Here is a 16346-nt window from a genome sequence, read left to right on the forward strand (position 1 = left end):
TTCACACTGACTGTCTTTCTCTCTGTGGGGATTTTTATCCTTAGGGACTGACTCCTCCCCCCTCCTCATCCCCATTCCTCCTCCCCATTTGTGGGAGACAGAGTGTATTTTCTTGTTCTTCTATCTTTGTGAGCACCAGGTCAGGTTTGGTTTCACAAATGAGGGGGACACAGAGAAATGTACATATATATATATATATATATATATAATGTATGTAACTGAAAAATGTATTGTAACTAAGTACACTTAAATCAATCAAGTAAATAAGAAAAGATTAACTGTGCGTTCCATAATAATTTTAGTATTACGAAAACTATATAAATGCAGTAATTTTAAATGCACTAACTTTATGTTTTGTTACATTGTCTGATACGTAATAGATAATGTTTTTGCATCTTCACTAAAGGTTTTCTGCTTTCTTGCCAAGGTTCAAGATTTCTTTTTATTGTCTCCCCTGAGACAATGTCTGAACAACAGTTTTTATTTTTCTTTGATCACTTTATTTCTTCAAGATATTTTCTGTTCTCTGTGTTCTTTAAGTTTGTCTTTAAGTTTTCTTTCTGTTTCCTGTTTGATGACCTCATCCAGGAAAATCAAAACTTTCCAGCAAGCTCGAGTGTTTAAGGGTCAGTCTGAGAGTCCTCACATATACAGTTACTGTGTGTGTGTGTGTGTGTGTGTGTGTGTGTGTGTGTGTGTGTGTGTGTGTGTGTTCTGGCTATTTGCGGTCAGAATAAATCAGATGTTTTAGTTCAACAGAGACAGCCTGAAACGATCATCACACACACACACACACACACACACACACACACACACACACACACACACACACACACATTTTTCTTTCTATACTTGTGACGACCCAGGAAAATGTCTTCCCAGCCCGTAACCCATAACATAAACCTGATTCCAACATAAACCTTAAAAACAAAGTCTAAACCTTCAAACAGTCATTTGAGGTAGTGATAATGGCCAAAAAATTTTCACAGTGCAGAGGTGTCCTGATTATGAAGGTTTAAAGTTGAAATTGGTCCTCACAAAGATAGCAATACCAGCAAGTGTTTTATAAGCTGCAATTTTATGTTTGTAGAAAAGAGTTAGAAAGAAAGAAAGCCTATGTTCATCTTATCCAGTTTTATTTTTGATACGTGTTGGGACAGAGTTTGGCTATGACCTCAGATGTTTGTTTCTGCAAGATATTTCCTTAAATATGTTTTACAGGTTTTATCATCTGTCATTATTGACACAAACTGAAGAAAGGTGTTAATGTAGCCGCAGTTTTTGTGGAGCCTAGAGAAACATCAGTATTTAACTAGAATATTTGCATTCCTGAAAAAAATGCATGTGATCGCTGCCTCTACTGCTGTTGCCTTATTTTCTGACACACTGAGCGAACAATTCCCATCTTATCATTTCACTTTTCTGCATTATTGATGCAGGAATGCAGCTCATATCCCTCTGAACAGCCATAATAGGAGCAAATTTATTCTAAATGACATACAAAATAGTTTTGTGACGGGCCAAATGGCAGCGACAGTATTTGACAATTTGAAGCATTTAACGAGTGGTCCACCCTCTGTCAAGTTTAATTTCTGTAGCCTTTACAGTTTTTCAGATATGAGGGATTTTATGCACTCCTCATTAAAACTCATTAACTATGAAAGATATCAACAGGCTGCTTAAAAGCCAATATAGCCTTGTCATTCTTGACATTTTAAAAATAGAACAATTTTTCTAGCAATCACTATCTGGGAGTAGTAGCGATTTGTATTAAGCAGCTTTTTAAACTGTAGCGCCCCATAGTGGTGAAACTGTATGAAACTCAGTAGTCTTATTCACGGTGTCGATCTATACACTAGAGCAAAAGTTGATTGCAATTGGATGAAACCATTCAAAAGTTATAGCAGTTTGAATTGATTTGACCACACCCAGAAAAGTTTGTTAGCCAATCATGTAAAAACAATACGTGATATCTTAAATCAAACATGTGGGCAGTGTTCGGGGCTGTCCAAACACGGTATGTCACAAGTTTGGTGTAGGTTGGATGAAGGATGTAGGATAGGGAGTCAAAAGTATGTCTAGCAAATAATTCAAAATGGAGGAATTTTTAATATGACGAAAAGGGGTGTATCCTATATCAGTCTTTTCAGCATCATCCACAGAATGAATGGACACCAGAATTTTTCTTCTATGCCTCACGGTTGCTGAGATATTAGCCAAAAAAAATTGCAATAATTTTAACCACGTTGTGGCGCTATCAATACCATTTTGCGTATGTAAAGCACTGAAATATGGGGAAGCAGTTCACCAAGTTTCAGTCTTGTAGCCTTTATAGTTTTTGAAATATCCACCGTTTTTCATCATGTTTCGCTTATTCCCCAAAGAAAATCATTCAATAAAAAAATTCATTTAAAAAATACATAAAATCAACCGTAACAAAAATCTGCACCACAAGTCACAGCACATTTCTCCTAAAAATGCTAAACATTTAGCCTCGGAACCATGTTTCTAGCTGAAAGCTTGCAGGATTGGCAGTGTGACAAAAAACGGACGGAAGAAAATAGTGAAGAAAGAATAAAGAGCGAAGATAACTAACGTGTGATCGCTACGTTGGCAGAAATAACACAATAGTTATTTTCGTGTAGTGTAACTATAGTTATAGTAAGACTATTATTCATTTATTTTCGTTTGGAACAAAACAAGTGTGGAAAAAACTTTTATTTGATGGGTTTTTGTTGCATTATCGTTATGTTCTTTAACCTAGTTCCTCTGCTGTGCTTACCAACGATACTCATTTCAATAAAGTTCATTTAAAAACAACAAAAAAAAGGTCCGTGAACCGGAAACAAACTGCACTTACTTCCTGTTTCCGTCAACACACGTGTGTATTTGTGTGAAGAGAAAACTGCAGAGAAGCTCCACAGAACCTGTTTAGAACTCGTTTAGACCTTTAGACCTTTAGACACAGTTCCGGTCTACAGTCTGTCCACAGCCCGGTGATCTGGTACCGCTGTGTGGTCTGCCATGTTGGAACAACTGGGTCTGATCGGGACGATCCTGGACGAGGATCAGAGCCCGGCGGAGCCCGACACCGAGTCCGACCAGGAGGTGAGTCAGTCCATCCACGCAGCTGGAGCGCCTTCGAGGCTGTTGAGGTCGCGCGAGGTAAACCGGATTTCGGCTGGGGAGAAAAGCAGATATATTGCCGTTTCATCTGGTAGTTTTTAACTTTAAATAAAAAAGCAAAATACAAAACACAAAATGAAGTGATAAAGTTCTAGAAGAAAGGTCAACAGTTCAGACTGCTGAAGTCTATAAATAACGAAATAGAATCTGAATGATCTTTACAACATTTAGTTTACAGAGAATCTCATTCTGAATCGTTATGAATCCCTGTTAAGAAAACTTTTGACGGTAAAGCGGCTTCTCTGAAAAGTAAATTTGGCCAATAAAATAATAGAAATATACAGCTGAGACTTTGTTTTATGGTATTGACATTTTTGGGTTAGGGTAAAATGTTTCAGAAAAGGACTAAATAAACTAATCTTTTTCAGGGATAAGAAACTGGATTACTTACAACTTTTTCCTGCAGCAATGGAAGGAAATGAAGCCTTGAAAGTTGATGCAGACGATTCCTACAGGAGCCACAACTTTAGTTGATGAACGAGAAACCCTCAAAGTTGGAACAAACTGTGTTACTACACCCTCCGATACATTATTAGGACAACACTGTACTATAGGAAGTAGGACTGTATGTTGTTTGGAATAGAGGAAGACAGTCTGCGATTCAATCACATCTTGATGGCTTTGTGTAAATCCATCATGGTGTTGAGCCTGTTTCCTTGTGAACTCAACTCAACTTTATATGTGTATGTGTGTGTGCGTGTTTTTTTTTTGTTTTTTTTTTCAGGAGGAGCAGATCATCCTGAACAGGAAGAAGAAGTTCAAGAGTTCTGGGTCGAGAGACTTTAACACTGACTTTGAGTTTGGAGAGAGAGACAGCCTGAACCATGATGAGGACTGGGTCATGGCCGATGTCCTAAAGCAGCTCAAGAACAAGGTAGAACCTGCAGCAGTATGATGTTCTACAGTCAGTGTGGGACAGATCACACGGAAAGAGAAGTTTAGATGAATAAAAACCGACAGAAGAACATTTAAATTAAAACTGAGTCTCAAATTAAATCCAGATTTTATAACAATCCTTTTAATTTCACTTCATATCAATGGATTAATCATATATCAACTGTGTGATAGTGTTTCATTACTTTACCATTCTCTTGCAGTGTTTTGGTTCTCTACCCTTCTCTGACACTGTTTCAGTCCTCCAATATTCTTTGGTTCTTTAAGGTTCTCTGGCACTGTTTCCATTATCTATTGTTCTCCAGTACCGTTTTGGTTCTATAATGTTCTTCATTGGTTATATATTAACAGTGTTCTGTGTTTGCAGAGAACTATAACGACTCTAGACCAGAAAATAGAGAAAATCAGAAAAAAGAGGAAAGCAGAGGTGAGTCCTCTGGACAGGTTTCACTTCCTCTCTGGCCAGGTTCTACTTCCTGTGTGTAAGGTAAAGTTTGTTTTGATATGCAGGAGAAATTAGTTCAGAGTGACGCTGCTGAAGGTTCTGCTGGGAAAAACCAGGAGGAGGAGGATGAAGAGCAGGATGTTAAGCCTGCTGCAGGAGAGGCTGATGGAGATGAGGAGGAGGAGGAGGGGGAAGAGGACGATGAAGATGAGTTTGACTCGAGTGATGAGGAGATTCTGACCAAATCAGGTGAGTTCAGGAGAGGCTTTTATTGTGATGGTTGACAGGAAGCAGAAACGTTTTACTTCTTGTGATTGATCCAACTGTTTTAATAACCTGATAATCAATAAAGTAAAACTTTAAATGTCACTGAAATATAATTCAGTCCAATAAAACAAACTGCAGCTCTGAACAGAAATTCCTGATTAAAAATTAATCTTAAAAATTAAACTCTTATTTTGATAAGTTTTAGAATTAAAATGTTAAAAATGTGACTGATGTTCAGTGTTTGTTTGTGTTTTTGAATTCCTGTTTCCAGACATCCTGAGAGAGAGAGACCAACGGGGGAGGAAGAGGAAGGCAGGAGAGGAGGTGAGGATGAGGAACTGATGATGTCACAGGTTGATGGACCATGTCACCATGGTAAGAACTGTGTTTGTGTTCAGGCTGCGGAGTCTTTCTATGAAGATGCGTCTCAGTACGATGATCAGCTGACCTTTGATGATATGAACCTGTCCAGACCCATCCTAAAGGTAAAACCTCTGGTTGTCTGTTAAGTAAGTAGAAAAATGACTGCAGTTCTGTACGATATAACATTATGAAGCCCCTCAGTTAGGTAAACACTGTCTCTTAAATCAGTAGTAGAATGACTGGAGTTCTGTTGATGCGGGATGTAACATGGTTAAAAAAAAACTTCAGTGACCTCTGTTAGAGAACCAGACACAGCAGAGTCTTTCAGCTCTGCCTCCTGTATGAAGGACAAGTCACCTGGGTTTAGGAGTGTTTGTTCCATCATCTAACATTATCTTCAGTCCAGGTCAGCAGTTCGTTTGTCAGAACCTCTTTGAGATGACTTAAAATCTTTCTCCGTGGCCCCTATGAACTCCTCCCTCACCTGATACCTGTCTGCTGCTTCAGGACTCACCTGGACAAACCAGCCTGAAAGGACTTCTTCAGATTGATGGTCTCCTTCACCACTGGAGTCCACCAGTAGGTTCTTTGGTTGTCACAACAACAGGCACCAACAACTTTCTGTCGGAAACTGAGCGGCCACCTCCACAATGGAGGTTTTGAATATGACCCACTCTAACTCCATGTCCCCAACCTCCACGGAGGTAGCAATAATCCTCTTGAGGGGGGAGTTGAACACCTCGCGGACAGGAGCCCCAACCAGACATTCATAGTTCACCCTCACTACCAGTTTGGGTTTAACAGGTCTGTGCTTCATATCAGGCAGGCTGGTTTTCCAGCTCACTCCCTCCTGGTTTGTCCATCGTTGCTGACATGAGTGTTGAAGTCCCCCAGAAGAACATCAAAGTCCAGAGGCAGTCCCCCATCCAGGATCCCACCTAGAGACTCAAAGAAGACTGGATACTCTGGACAGGTGTTTAGATTTAGCATTCACAGTCTTCCTTCTTGTGACCCTTCTTGTCCTGAGGCAAAACTCCAGCAGAGCAGTGCTCAGCCTCTTTGGGCTTAGTCTTACATGTAACCATGGATGTAGACTTGTCGACCAGGTGTTAACTGGGAGCCCCCTTCCTTGGTCTGGCTCGAGCAGGGGCTCTGGTTTTGTTGTTGTAGATGTTTGTGACCTTCTGTTGTGTCCCTGCAGGCCATCACAGCTCTGGGCTTCAAACAGCCGACTCCCATCCAGAAGGCCTGTGTTCCTGTCGGCATGCTGGGCAGAGACCTCTGTGCCTGCGCTGCTACTGGGACAGGTAACCCTGATATTTTGGAACCAGTTCATCATACTGGGACCAGAAGAATTAGTATATAAAATTCCTCTTGTCTCTTCAGGGAAGACGGCAGCCTTCATGCTGCCGGTGTTGGAGCGTTTGGTTTATAAGCCAAAGATGTCCCAGGTGACCAGGGTCTTGGTTCTAGTTCCTACCAGGGAGTTGGGGATCCAGGTTCACTCTGTGGCCCGTCAGCTCGCCCAGTTCACCTCCATCACCACCTGCCTGGCTGTTGGTACGACTGGTTACTGGTTACTGGCTGACTGAACTCCGCCTGAATCGGAACTCACTCAGTTTGACTCCAAATTCTGGACTGTGTGTGGTCTTCGGGTAACCTGCCTTGTTCTGTCTCTAGGTGGGTTGGACCTGAAGTCTCAGGAGACAGCTTTGAGGGCGGGGCCAGACATCCTGATTGCTACACCTGGTCGGCTAATCGATCACCTCCACAACACGCCAAGCTTCGAGCTCACTCAGATTGAGATCTTGATCCTGGATGAGGCTGACAGGTAAACACGGACACCTTCATTCAAAGGGGAGTCACAGGCTTAAAATCTATCAACAAACACAGTTGGGAAACAAAAACTCACCTGTTTGATCTCACCTGTGTGGTTCTCTGCAATTGTCTCTCAGGATGTTGGATGAGTACTTTGAGGAACAGATGAAGGAGATCATCAGGTTGTGTTCTTACAACAGACAGACCATGTTGTTCTCTGCCACAATGACAGACGAGGTACACACTCATACCTGTGTCATTTGACACAGGTTAAATGACACAGTCATGTCCGGGGGGCTGTTCAGCTCTGACAAAATTTAGTAAAACGTTTAAACACAAATTGGTGGCGCATTGAACACCCTGTTCTGTTATGCGTGTGCACTGCTTTTCGCATAGACAGGCTTTATAAACACCTTGCTGCTGATTGGGTAACACCCCTGACATACCTACTAAATGAGAAAATATGTACCTCAAAGCCAGTTGCACACTGTTTCACATTGTTTCAAGGAAACATGTCATTCAACACAGAAACCATAGCCAAAAAATGCACACTGTTTTCAGACTGAACGTGCCCCAGGTGAGTCAATGTGTGTCATGTGTCTCCAGGTTTGTCTGTATATGTCATGTGACCTGTATCTCCAGGTTAAGGACCTAGCGGCAGTTTCGTTGAAGCAGCCAATCAGGATCTTCGTTAACAGTAACACTGACGTGGCTCCGTTCCTGCGACAAGAGTTTGTCAGAATCCGACCGAACAGAGAGGGAGACAGAGAGGCTGTGGTGGCTGGTATGTACTGATAATACAGCAGTACTACTGCAGTACCACTGCTAGTAGTATGGTAGTGGTACTACTAATACTGCAGTACTATTACTGACTGTTGTATGTCTCGTTAGCTCTGCTGACTCGGACGTTCCAGGATCACGTGATGTTGTTCACTCAGACAAGGAAACAGGCTCACAGACTTCACATCCTGCTGGGTCTGATCGGACTGAAGGTCGGAGAACTCCACGGAGAACTGAGCCAAAACCAGAGACTGGAGAACCTCAGGTACCCACACACAGAACAACAGACTGGAGAACCTCAGGTACACAGACACACAGACACACACACACAGAACAAGAGACTGGAGAACCTCAGGTACCCACACACAGAACAACAGACTAGAGAACCTCAGGTACACAGACACACAGACACACACACAGACACACACACACACACACACACACACACACACACACAGAACAAGAGACTGGAGAACCTCAGGTACCCACACACAGAACAACAGAATGGAGAACCTCAGGTACACACACACACACACACAGACACACACAGACACACACACACACAGAACAAGAGACCGGAGAACCTCAGGTACCCACACACAGAACAACAGACTGGAGAACCTCAGGTACCAGCACACACACACACACACACACAGAACAACAGACTGGAGAACCTCAGGTACACACACAGACACACACACACAGGCACACACAGAACAAGAGACCGGAGAACCTCAGGTACCCACACACAGAACAACAGACTGGAGAACCTCAGGTACCCACACACACACACACAGACACACACAGAACAAGAGACTGGAGAACCTCAGTGTCAGATTCAAACAACCTAAAACAGATATGAACACAATAATGAGGCAGGACACAGAGTGGTGAGGTTATATACTTGCAAGGAGAACGGACAGAGAGTGCTCAGTTACAGTCTCCAACCCGCTCTGAGTTTCTCAGCCGTCTACCTCGCTCTTTTATTTCCATAGGGTGGTTCTTTGTCACATAATCATATGTCAGCATAGTTGCACAATCTCATCTTAGAAGCAGGGTGCCTCCTGCTTGTGTCAGAGACAGAACAATCTGTCTTGTCTTGATTTGGGGAGTAGCTGCTTCGCAGCTGCAGATACTCCCGTGCGCATAGCCTTCAAGAGTGCAGATAAAAACAGATAATGATTGCTTACAGTTACTTGAGCAAAGCATGGGATAACTTATGTACATTTTTCTAACACTCAGGTACACACACACACACACACACAGACACACACAGAACAAGAAACCGGAGAACCTCAGGTACACACACACACACTCAGCCAGACACTAGACAATTTTCAGAATCTTGTTTGTATGTATTAACCCTTTTCATTCTTGTTTTCCATGTTCTCCAGGCGTTTTAAAGATGAACAGATTGATATCTTGGTGGCGACAGATGTAGCAGCCAGAGGTCTGGACATCGACGGAGTCAAAACAGTAGGAATTACGTCTCCTAATGGTTACAACAATTGTACCATAAAGTTACTCCTGAGTTCCCATTCGTTTACTGGAGAGTTATGATAGAGTCACTATAAGGTTACAACTGAATAATTAAAGCTTCACTATATGGTTTAGTTATTCTACAGTTATTAAAGTGTTATCTACTAGTTGCTTCATATGGAGGTCTTACAGGGTTCAATAATTGAGTTACTACAAAGTTACTGGAGAGTTATTGTGGAGCACTAGTGTTACTAATATTACTGTAGTTATGGGTTGTAACTGTAGATACCTTAGTAACAAATTGTTGTAAATCTACGTTTATAAGCTGCGTTTTTTATAAAAACTAAGTCGGATTTGAACTTTTAGAAACTCGACATGTTTTCTGGCTGTTACTCCAACACATCTTAAGATGTCTTTCTCTCTCTCATGGCACTGTCTATCTCTACCTGTCTTTCACCCAGGTGATAAACTTCACCATGCCGTCCACAGTCAAACATTACGTCCACCGTGTTGGCCGGACGGCGAGAGCCGGTCGTTCAGGACGTTCAGTGTCTCTGGTTGGAGAGTCTGAGAGGAAAATACTGAAGGAGGTGGTGAAGTCTGCCAAGAACAGCGTGAAGGCTCGAGTCCTGCCGCCAGGTACACACGCCTTATAGACAGACAGTTGGTTAGATCGATGGCAGTTTGTCCAGGAAATGGACAGAGCCCATGGGTAGTTCAGGGAACCTGGGAGAGTTGTTGAAGCAGAAAGGTAACAACAGTGAAGTAATGATTAACTAGTGATTCTGAACAGAAATAGTAAAAAGATATCATTGTCGTAATTTCTCACAGGTGTGCTGTGAATAAACTCTCGCTGTCTCTGTGTGTCTTTCACCCAGAGGTCATCCTGAAGTTTAGAGATCTTATCTCTAAACTAGAGAAAGACGTCGACGCTGTGATGAAGCTGGAGAGAGAGGAGAGAGAGCTGGCTGCATCTGAGGCCAAGGTACACCTGCGCACCTGAACAACAGTACACCTGCTCACCTGCAAACCTGTACCCAAATGAAATGTCTGAATCACAAATGTGAAGCTCTTGAGTAAAACTGCTGAAGTTTCTTTAGTTTTAAAACTCTTAATGTTAATAGAATGTAATGTTTGAATTGGATTCTGGATTTGATGGGGAGCCAGTGAAAAGTTATTAGAATCGGTGTCACGTGACCTTTTGGAGGACCTGGTCAACAGTTTATGTGGTCGACCTGATGTCATTAATTTTGCCCACAAAGAAAGAAGGGAATTTGTTACATTCCTCAGTTGAAAAAAATCGGAACAGTAGGTTATGTAGTAGTAACAATTTTACTAATGGTGTCAAATAAAACTTTAGGATTATGCCCATTATACGAATATAAGATTAGAAAAGTAAATTTCTCTGGCATCCTTTAACACATAGTTGAAAGACATTAAAAGTTCTTTTAAATGAAGATAATGAACGTGTATTCGGGTGGATTTCCATAGGCGTTCCACTCTCCAATAGTCTCTCTTTAGAGAGCAAATGTCATTTATCCAAGGGGAGGACTTGATCAAAGGAGCTGATCTAGTTTCAATATCGGCCACTTTATCCAATCCTAAAGACAGTGTTCATTGAAAGAATGCATCAAGTAGTCGACACCACTGTGCATATCAGAGTTAAAGTGGAAAGTGGCAGAAAATTTTGTAGTAGAAAGGTGATTAAGGAAGCGAGAGCTAATGATAAAATAATAATAAAACATAGTTCTGATCAGTAATAAGCAAATTCTCAGAGAATAAAGAATCAATATTCAAACCCAGAATAAACCAAGATCCAGAGTATGCCCTCTGTTGTGTGTAGGCCCTGATACAGTCTGCGTGAGATTAAAAGACTAACTATATAAAACTAGAGGCAAAATTGTCAGTAACATCATCAACATGAATGTTAAAATCAGCAGCAATGATAAATCTGCGTCCTCCACCGTGACAAGAAAGTCTGGGCAAGCTCATAAAAGTAATGTCCTTCCGGCGGAGCTCGATGGGAGGACCAAGTTCCATCACCTCTGCCATGTTGCATTCAGGAACAGAGAGTCTAATTTCTTAGATGAGATCCTTCAGCACAAACCACTTGTATGCTATGGAGCGCCATTTTGACAGGTGTTAGAGCCCCGCCTGCCAACAGGGGAATCCTGGGGCTCACCCCAGAGCAGGCTGTGTAGTGATGCAGATGATGGGGAGACGCTCCATCGCGCAGGTAGGTTCAACTCACCATGGAGGGGGAAGCAATCCTCTCACTGGGATAGTCGGGGGAAGACAGGTTGGAGAAAGGAGAGTCTGACCTTCACAGCCACGGATATGAGGAAATCATTCCACAGAGTAATAGGAAAAAAGCTCAACAGAAGTAAACGGCACCTTTTTCTGATGACACCTTGCCTCCAGAGCTGTCTTTTATTCACCTGGAACCCAGCCCTTCTCCCACTCCTCCTCCCGTATTTGTGAAAGCTCTGGTGCTGCAAACCACCCCGGATGATGCCAGCCACTTGCACAAATGGCGGCAAGAAAGGTTGGAGGAAACTAATCCATGGAGTGGAAACACCATGATCCACCATAGACTCTCTGAAGAGTAAAGTCTGGCGATCATACACCCAAGTGGTAAGTTTATCATTGACAAACAGGAGAGTGAACGGATCAAAAGGCGGAACAGATAGGATACATTGAGACAGCTGGGCAGCGGCATGGCTGAACACAGGTGCCATCATAATCAGAACAAACACCTGCTCTCCACAGGTGTCAAACAGCTGTCATTTTGGTGGAGGGATGGTCCATAGGCTAGGGAAGAACCCATTAAATTTTGGGGCCGATCCAGATTAATCATTTACTATGAATTTTTCCTCTGAAGTCTTTTGTATGTTGTTTGACACGGGCCTGTGCATACAACATATCACATTTTAAGAGAAATGATTCAAACTCTAAATCACTGAAAATATTCATAATTCAAAGACACAGACTTTCATTGAAAAATATTCAAAAATGAATAAAATCGTGTGTGTGTGTGTGTGTGTGTGTGTGTGTGTGTGTGTGTGTGTGTGTGTGTGTGTGTGTGTGTGTAGTTGAGCGTGGCGCAGAAGCGTCTTGATGGCTCCGCCTCTTCATGTCAATCACAGAGAGTCTGGTTTCAAACTCAACAGGAGAGAAAACAGAGTCGCAGTGAGTATTATTACTCACTATACTGCACTAATACACACTGCTAAACTAATACACGCTGTACCGCTCTAATACTCACTGTAATGCACTTACTACAGTTTACTGAACTCTGCTGTACTATGACATACCTGCAGTACTGACATACCTGACTTTTTAATTTACACAGTACTTTGTAGATGTCTGCAGTATTCTGCAGTACACAGCATTATTTGAACTCCTCATCCTTCTCTTTGTCAGTGTCGAAGGCTCTGCAGGAGTTTGATCTCGCTCTGAGAGGGAAGAAGAAGAGAGAAAAGTTCCTGAAGGACAGCAGAAAGAAGGAGCTGACAGTAATAACACATTAGATATGTTACATAAATCGATCGATGAATAATCAGTCAGTGTGACAGAGTTGGTGCATAGTATCACCAATGCTCTTTGTTCCCTGAACGTTGTTTTATAAATTTGTAATTGGTATGAGGTTTGGTGGTGGCAGCATTTAGTTCAGAGCTGTGGGCTACATCAACACCAGCCATATGTAAAGTATTTTTCTTATGTAATTAGTCCTTCTGAGTTGCACTGTCAAAATTGGCCAAAAATTACTTTCAATTATTCCTTCTAAAAACACATAGTTTCAAACCTGCCTAGCGAGTGCTTTTACAATCGAATATTAATGTTAACAATCGAATGTTTGTTTTGTTTTTTTACAATTCAGTTATATAATCAAATTTAAAATGTTTGACAGCCCTACTCCAGAGTCAAACACATCAGTGGAGATCATCTAAAGTTTTCCTTTTTAGTACAAAGTTCCCTCTTGTGACTGCCCTTCCTCTGCAGCTCAAGAAGGAAATACGTGGAACATCCATCTGATGTGTCGAACGCAGACTGATGAAGTTTTATGCTAACTTTAGGATATATTCCACACAGAATGAGAACTGTGGATTTCGTCTTCCATCACTTCAGAGATCTGTTGGTGTCCAGTATGAACCAGAGGAAAACCCTATGCACATGTTCATACTGGACACATGACTGTTGGTTTAACACAGTGTGATTTTGTGTTTTTCTCTCCCTTTTTTACCTGAATGCCACACAGAATGAATAGTGTTTTTACAGTTGACTGAGCTCAGTTTTAGTGTCAGAACAAAGTAAGTTTACGATGAGCATCTGATTTGGCTGATGTTTGTTATTTAAGTCAAAGTAAGAGGTCTACTTTACAATCAATGATCTTTGGTCTCTGCTGATCAGGTGGAGCGGAAACATCACAGTGTCTCATTATCTTTAATGTGTCTTTGTCTGTATGTCTGTCTTATTATCTTTGTCTGTATGTCAGTCTGAGGAGCGCGCTCAGTTCGAGATCTTGAAGGCTCAGATGTTTGCTGAGCGGTCGGCCAAGAGAGAAAGACGACCAAAGAGAGCAAGAGCGATGCCCGAGGACGAGATGCTGACTAAAGGTCAGAAACACAAACGTACATAAAAATATACTGAGACATACTGATAAATACATAAACGTACAGCGCATTCAGAAAGCATTCAGACCCCTTCACTTTTTTCACGTTATGTTGCAGGCTTATGGTTAAATCATTTAAATTGATTTTTTTTTCCCTCATCAATCTACACTCAGTATCCCATAATGACAAAGAAAAAAATCGAATTTTAGAAATTTCTCCAAATTATTACAAAGGAAAAAGAGTAATGTCACACTGACAAATATTCAGACCCTTTACTCAGTAATTAGTTGAAATACCTCCCACAGTGACTACAGCCTCGAGTCTTCTTGGGTCTGACACGACAAGCTTTGCACACCTGGATTTGGAGATTTTCTGCTGTTTTTCTCTGCAGATCCTCTCAAGCTCTGTCAAGTTGGATGGGGATTGTTGGTGGGCAGCCATTTTCAAGTCTCTCCAGACATGTTCAATCAGTTTCATGTCGGGGCTCTGGCTTGGCCACTCAAGGACATTCACAGAGTTGTCCCTAAGCGACTCCTGCATTGTCACAGCTGTATGCTTAGCATAAGGCTACAACATAAGAAAATATGAACAAAGTGAAGGGGTCCGAATACTTTCTAAATGACCTATATACTGAAAAATACTTATAAATGTATTTTAAAACATACTAATAAATATTTAAACATACTAATAAACCTAGTGAAACATACTTATGAATTCAAATAGATACATTGAAACAACTAAGCGATACATAAACTGATCAGCCACAACATTTAAACCAACGTTTTAACGTTGTGGCTGATCGGTGTATACAATGGCCTCAGAAAGTATGCACACCCCTTTGCTTTTTGCACAATTAATTGTGTTGTAGATTTAATTTGAATTGATCAAATGGCCATTTTGGTCCATGACTCTGCTTTTAGAAATTTTAGCAAATTTCTCCAAAATCAGAAAATGAAATCTCTCACTTACAAGTGTATTCAGCCCCTTTGCTGTGGCACCTCAAATTGTGGCCAGGTGCATCCTATTTTCTTTAATTATCCTTGATGTGTCTAGTACGTGATTGGAGTTCACCTGTGGCAAACTGAACTGATTGGACATAGTTTAGAAAGGCACACGGTTGTGTCTATGAAGTCCCACAATTCACACTGCATGTCAGGACAAAAACCATGAAGTCCAAGGAACTGTTGTAGACCTCTGTGATAAAATTGTGATGAGGCTTAAATGGGAGCAGAGGTATAAAACCATTTCTAAACCATTGAGTGTTTCAAGGAGCACAGTGGCCTCTAACTGTGAAATAGAAGAAGTTTCTAACCACCAGGACTCCTAGAGTTGGCCGTCTGGCAAGGCAGGGACAGGGAAACAGATTAGAACTGAGGGAAGGATGAATGCAGCCGTACACAGAGGTCCTTGATGAAAACCTGCTACAGAGCACAGGTGATGAGAGACTGGGGAGACAGCTCACCTTTCAGCACAACAATGACCCAAAGTATACAGCCAAGACAATTCTGGACTGGCTTTGGGAAAAGTCTTTGACTGACTTAAGGGGCCCAGCCAAAGCCCAGACTTAATTCCCATAGAACATCTGGGGAGAGACTTGAAGATGGCAGTTCACAGACGCTTCCCATCTAATCAGACGGAGCCTGAGAGGGTCTGCTGGGGAGAATGAGAGAAACTGCCCAAATCCAGGTGTGCAAAGTTTGTAGAGACTCACACAAGAAGACTCAAAGCTGTAATTGTTGCCAAAGGGGCTTCTACAAAGTACTGAATTAAGGGTCTGAATACTTTTGTAAAAGAGATTTCAGTTTTTGATTTTTTTTTTTTAAATATACATTTGCAAAAATTTCTTAAAAGATGTTTCCAATTTGTCATTATGGGTTATTGAGCATGGATTGTTGGGCAAAAATGCCAATTTTATCCAATTACTGTACAATTAAATCTAAGGGGACTGAATACTTTCTGAAGCCACTGTACAATCTACTGATAAAACATATGGATAGACTATACTGTAAACAGTCACAGTAAACTAAACTGTCTCCCTGTGCAGCAGCCAATCAGAAAGCAGAAAAAGGAGGCAAGAAGTCAGTGTTTGATAAAGAGCTGACAAACACCAGCAGCAAGGCTCTGAAACACTACAGAGCTGGGTGAGACTGTCTATCAGCACGCTGTCTGTCTGTCTGTGTACACCTGTCTCACCTATCTGTACACTCCTAACTGTCTGTCCTGTTATAGACCATCCTTTGCTGACAGGAAACGGCTCGGTTTGGACAGGAAGGGTCCTGGCGGCTCCCGGTGAGTTTCAACTTCCCCATCCCCACATAGTGTAAACAGAATTAAGATGGCTGACGCTCTGTTCTCTCCATCAGGTTCAAGAAGAAGAAGGGACAGCCAAGATAGCCGCCTGGATCAGCAGTCCTCTCCTGCATGAATTTGTCATGTTGTCTCTGTTTAAACTGTCTAAATCTTTTCCAGTTGTGTTCATTAAAGAACTTTTAAATAAAGTT

The 16346-nt window shown here is 41.7% G+C and overlaps 1 protein-coding gene across 2 annotated transcripts; it reads left to right on the forward strand.

The window, feature by feature from the left end:
- Positions 1–2828: 2828 nt before the first annotated feature.
- On the forward strand, positions 2829–16343 carry ddx27 (DEAD (Asp-Glu-Ala-Asp) box polypeptide 27). 2 transcript variants are annotated; one of them, XM_040159667.1, is made up of 21 exons: positions 2829–3108; positions 3911–4060; positions 4448–4507; positions 4591–4774; positions 5064–5116; positions 5191–5277; positions 6357–6462; positions 6542–6715; positions 6836–6986; positions 7111–7210; positions 7616–7757; positions 7865–8018; positions 9148–9229; positions 9694–9871; positions 10111–10217; positions 12325–12421; positions 12656–12747; positions 13728–13848; positions 15893–15986; positions 16075–16134; positions 16209–16343. In XM_040159667.1, the coding sequence occupies exons 1-21, from the start codon at positions 3025–3027 to the stop codon at positions 16237–16239; spliced, it is 2307 nt and encodes a 768-aa protein (XP_040015601.1). In that variant the 5' UTR covers positions 2829–3024; the 3' UTR covers positions 16240–16343. The 2 variants fall into 2 exon arrangements, with proteins under 2 accessions (XP_040015601.1, XP_040015600.1); XM_040159666.1 differs by having other exon boundaries at positions 2830–3108; positions 15890–15986.
- The last annotated feature ends 3 nt before the right edge of the window (positions 16344–16346 follow it).

Source organism: Xiphias gladius, chromosome 21 (assembly GCF_016859285.1).
Source record: "Xiphias gladius isolate SHS-SW01 ecotype Sanya breed wild chromosome 21, ASM1685928v1, whole genome shotgun sequence".
In the NCBI taxonomy this organism is placed as follows: Eukaryota; Metazoa; Chordata; class Actinopteri; order Istiophoriformes; family Xiphiidae; genus Xiphias; species Xiphias gladius.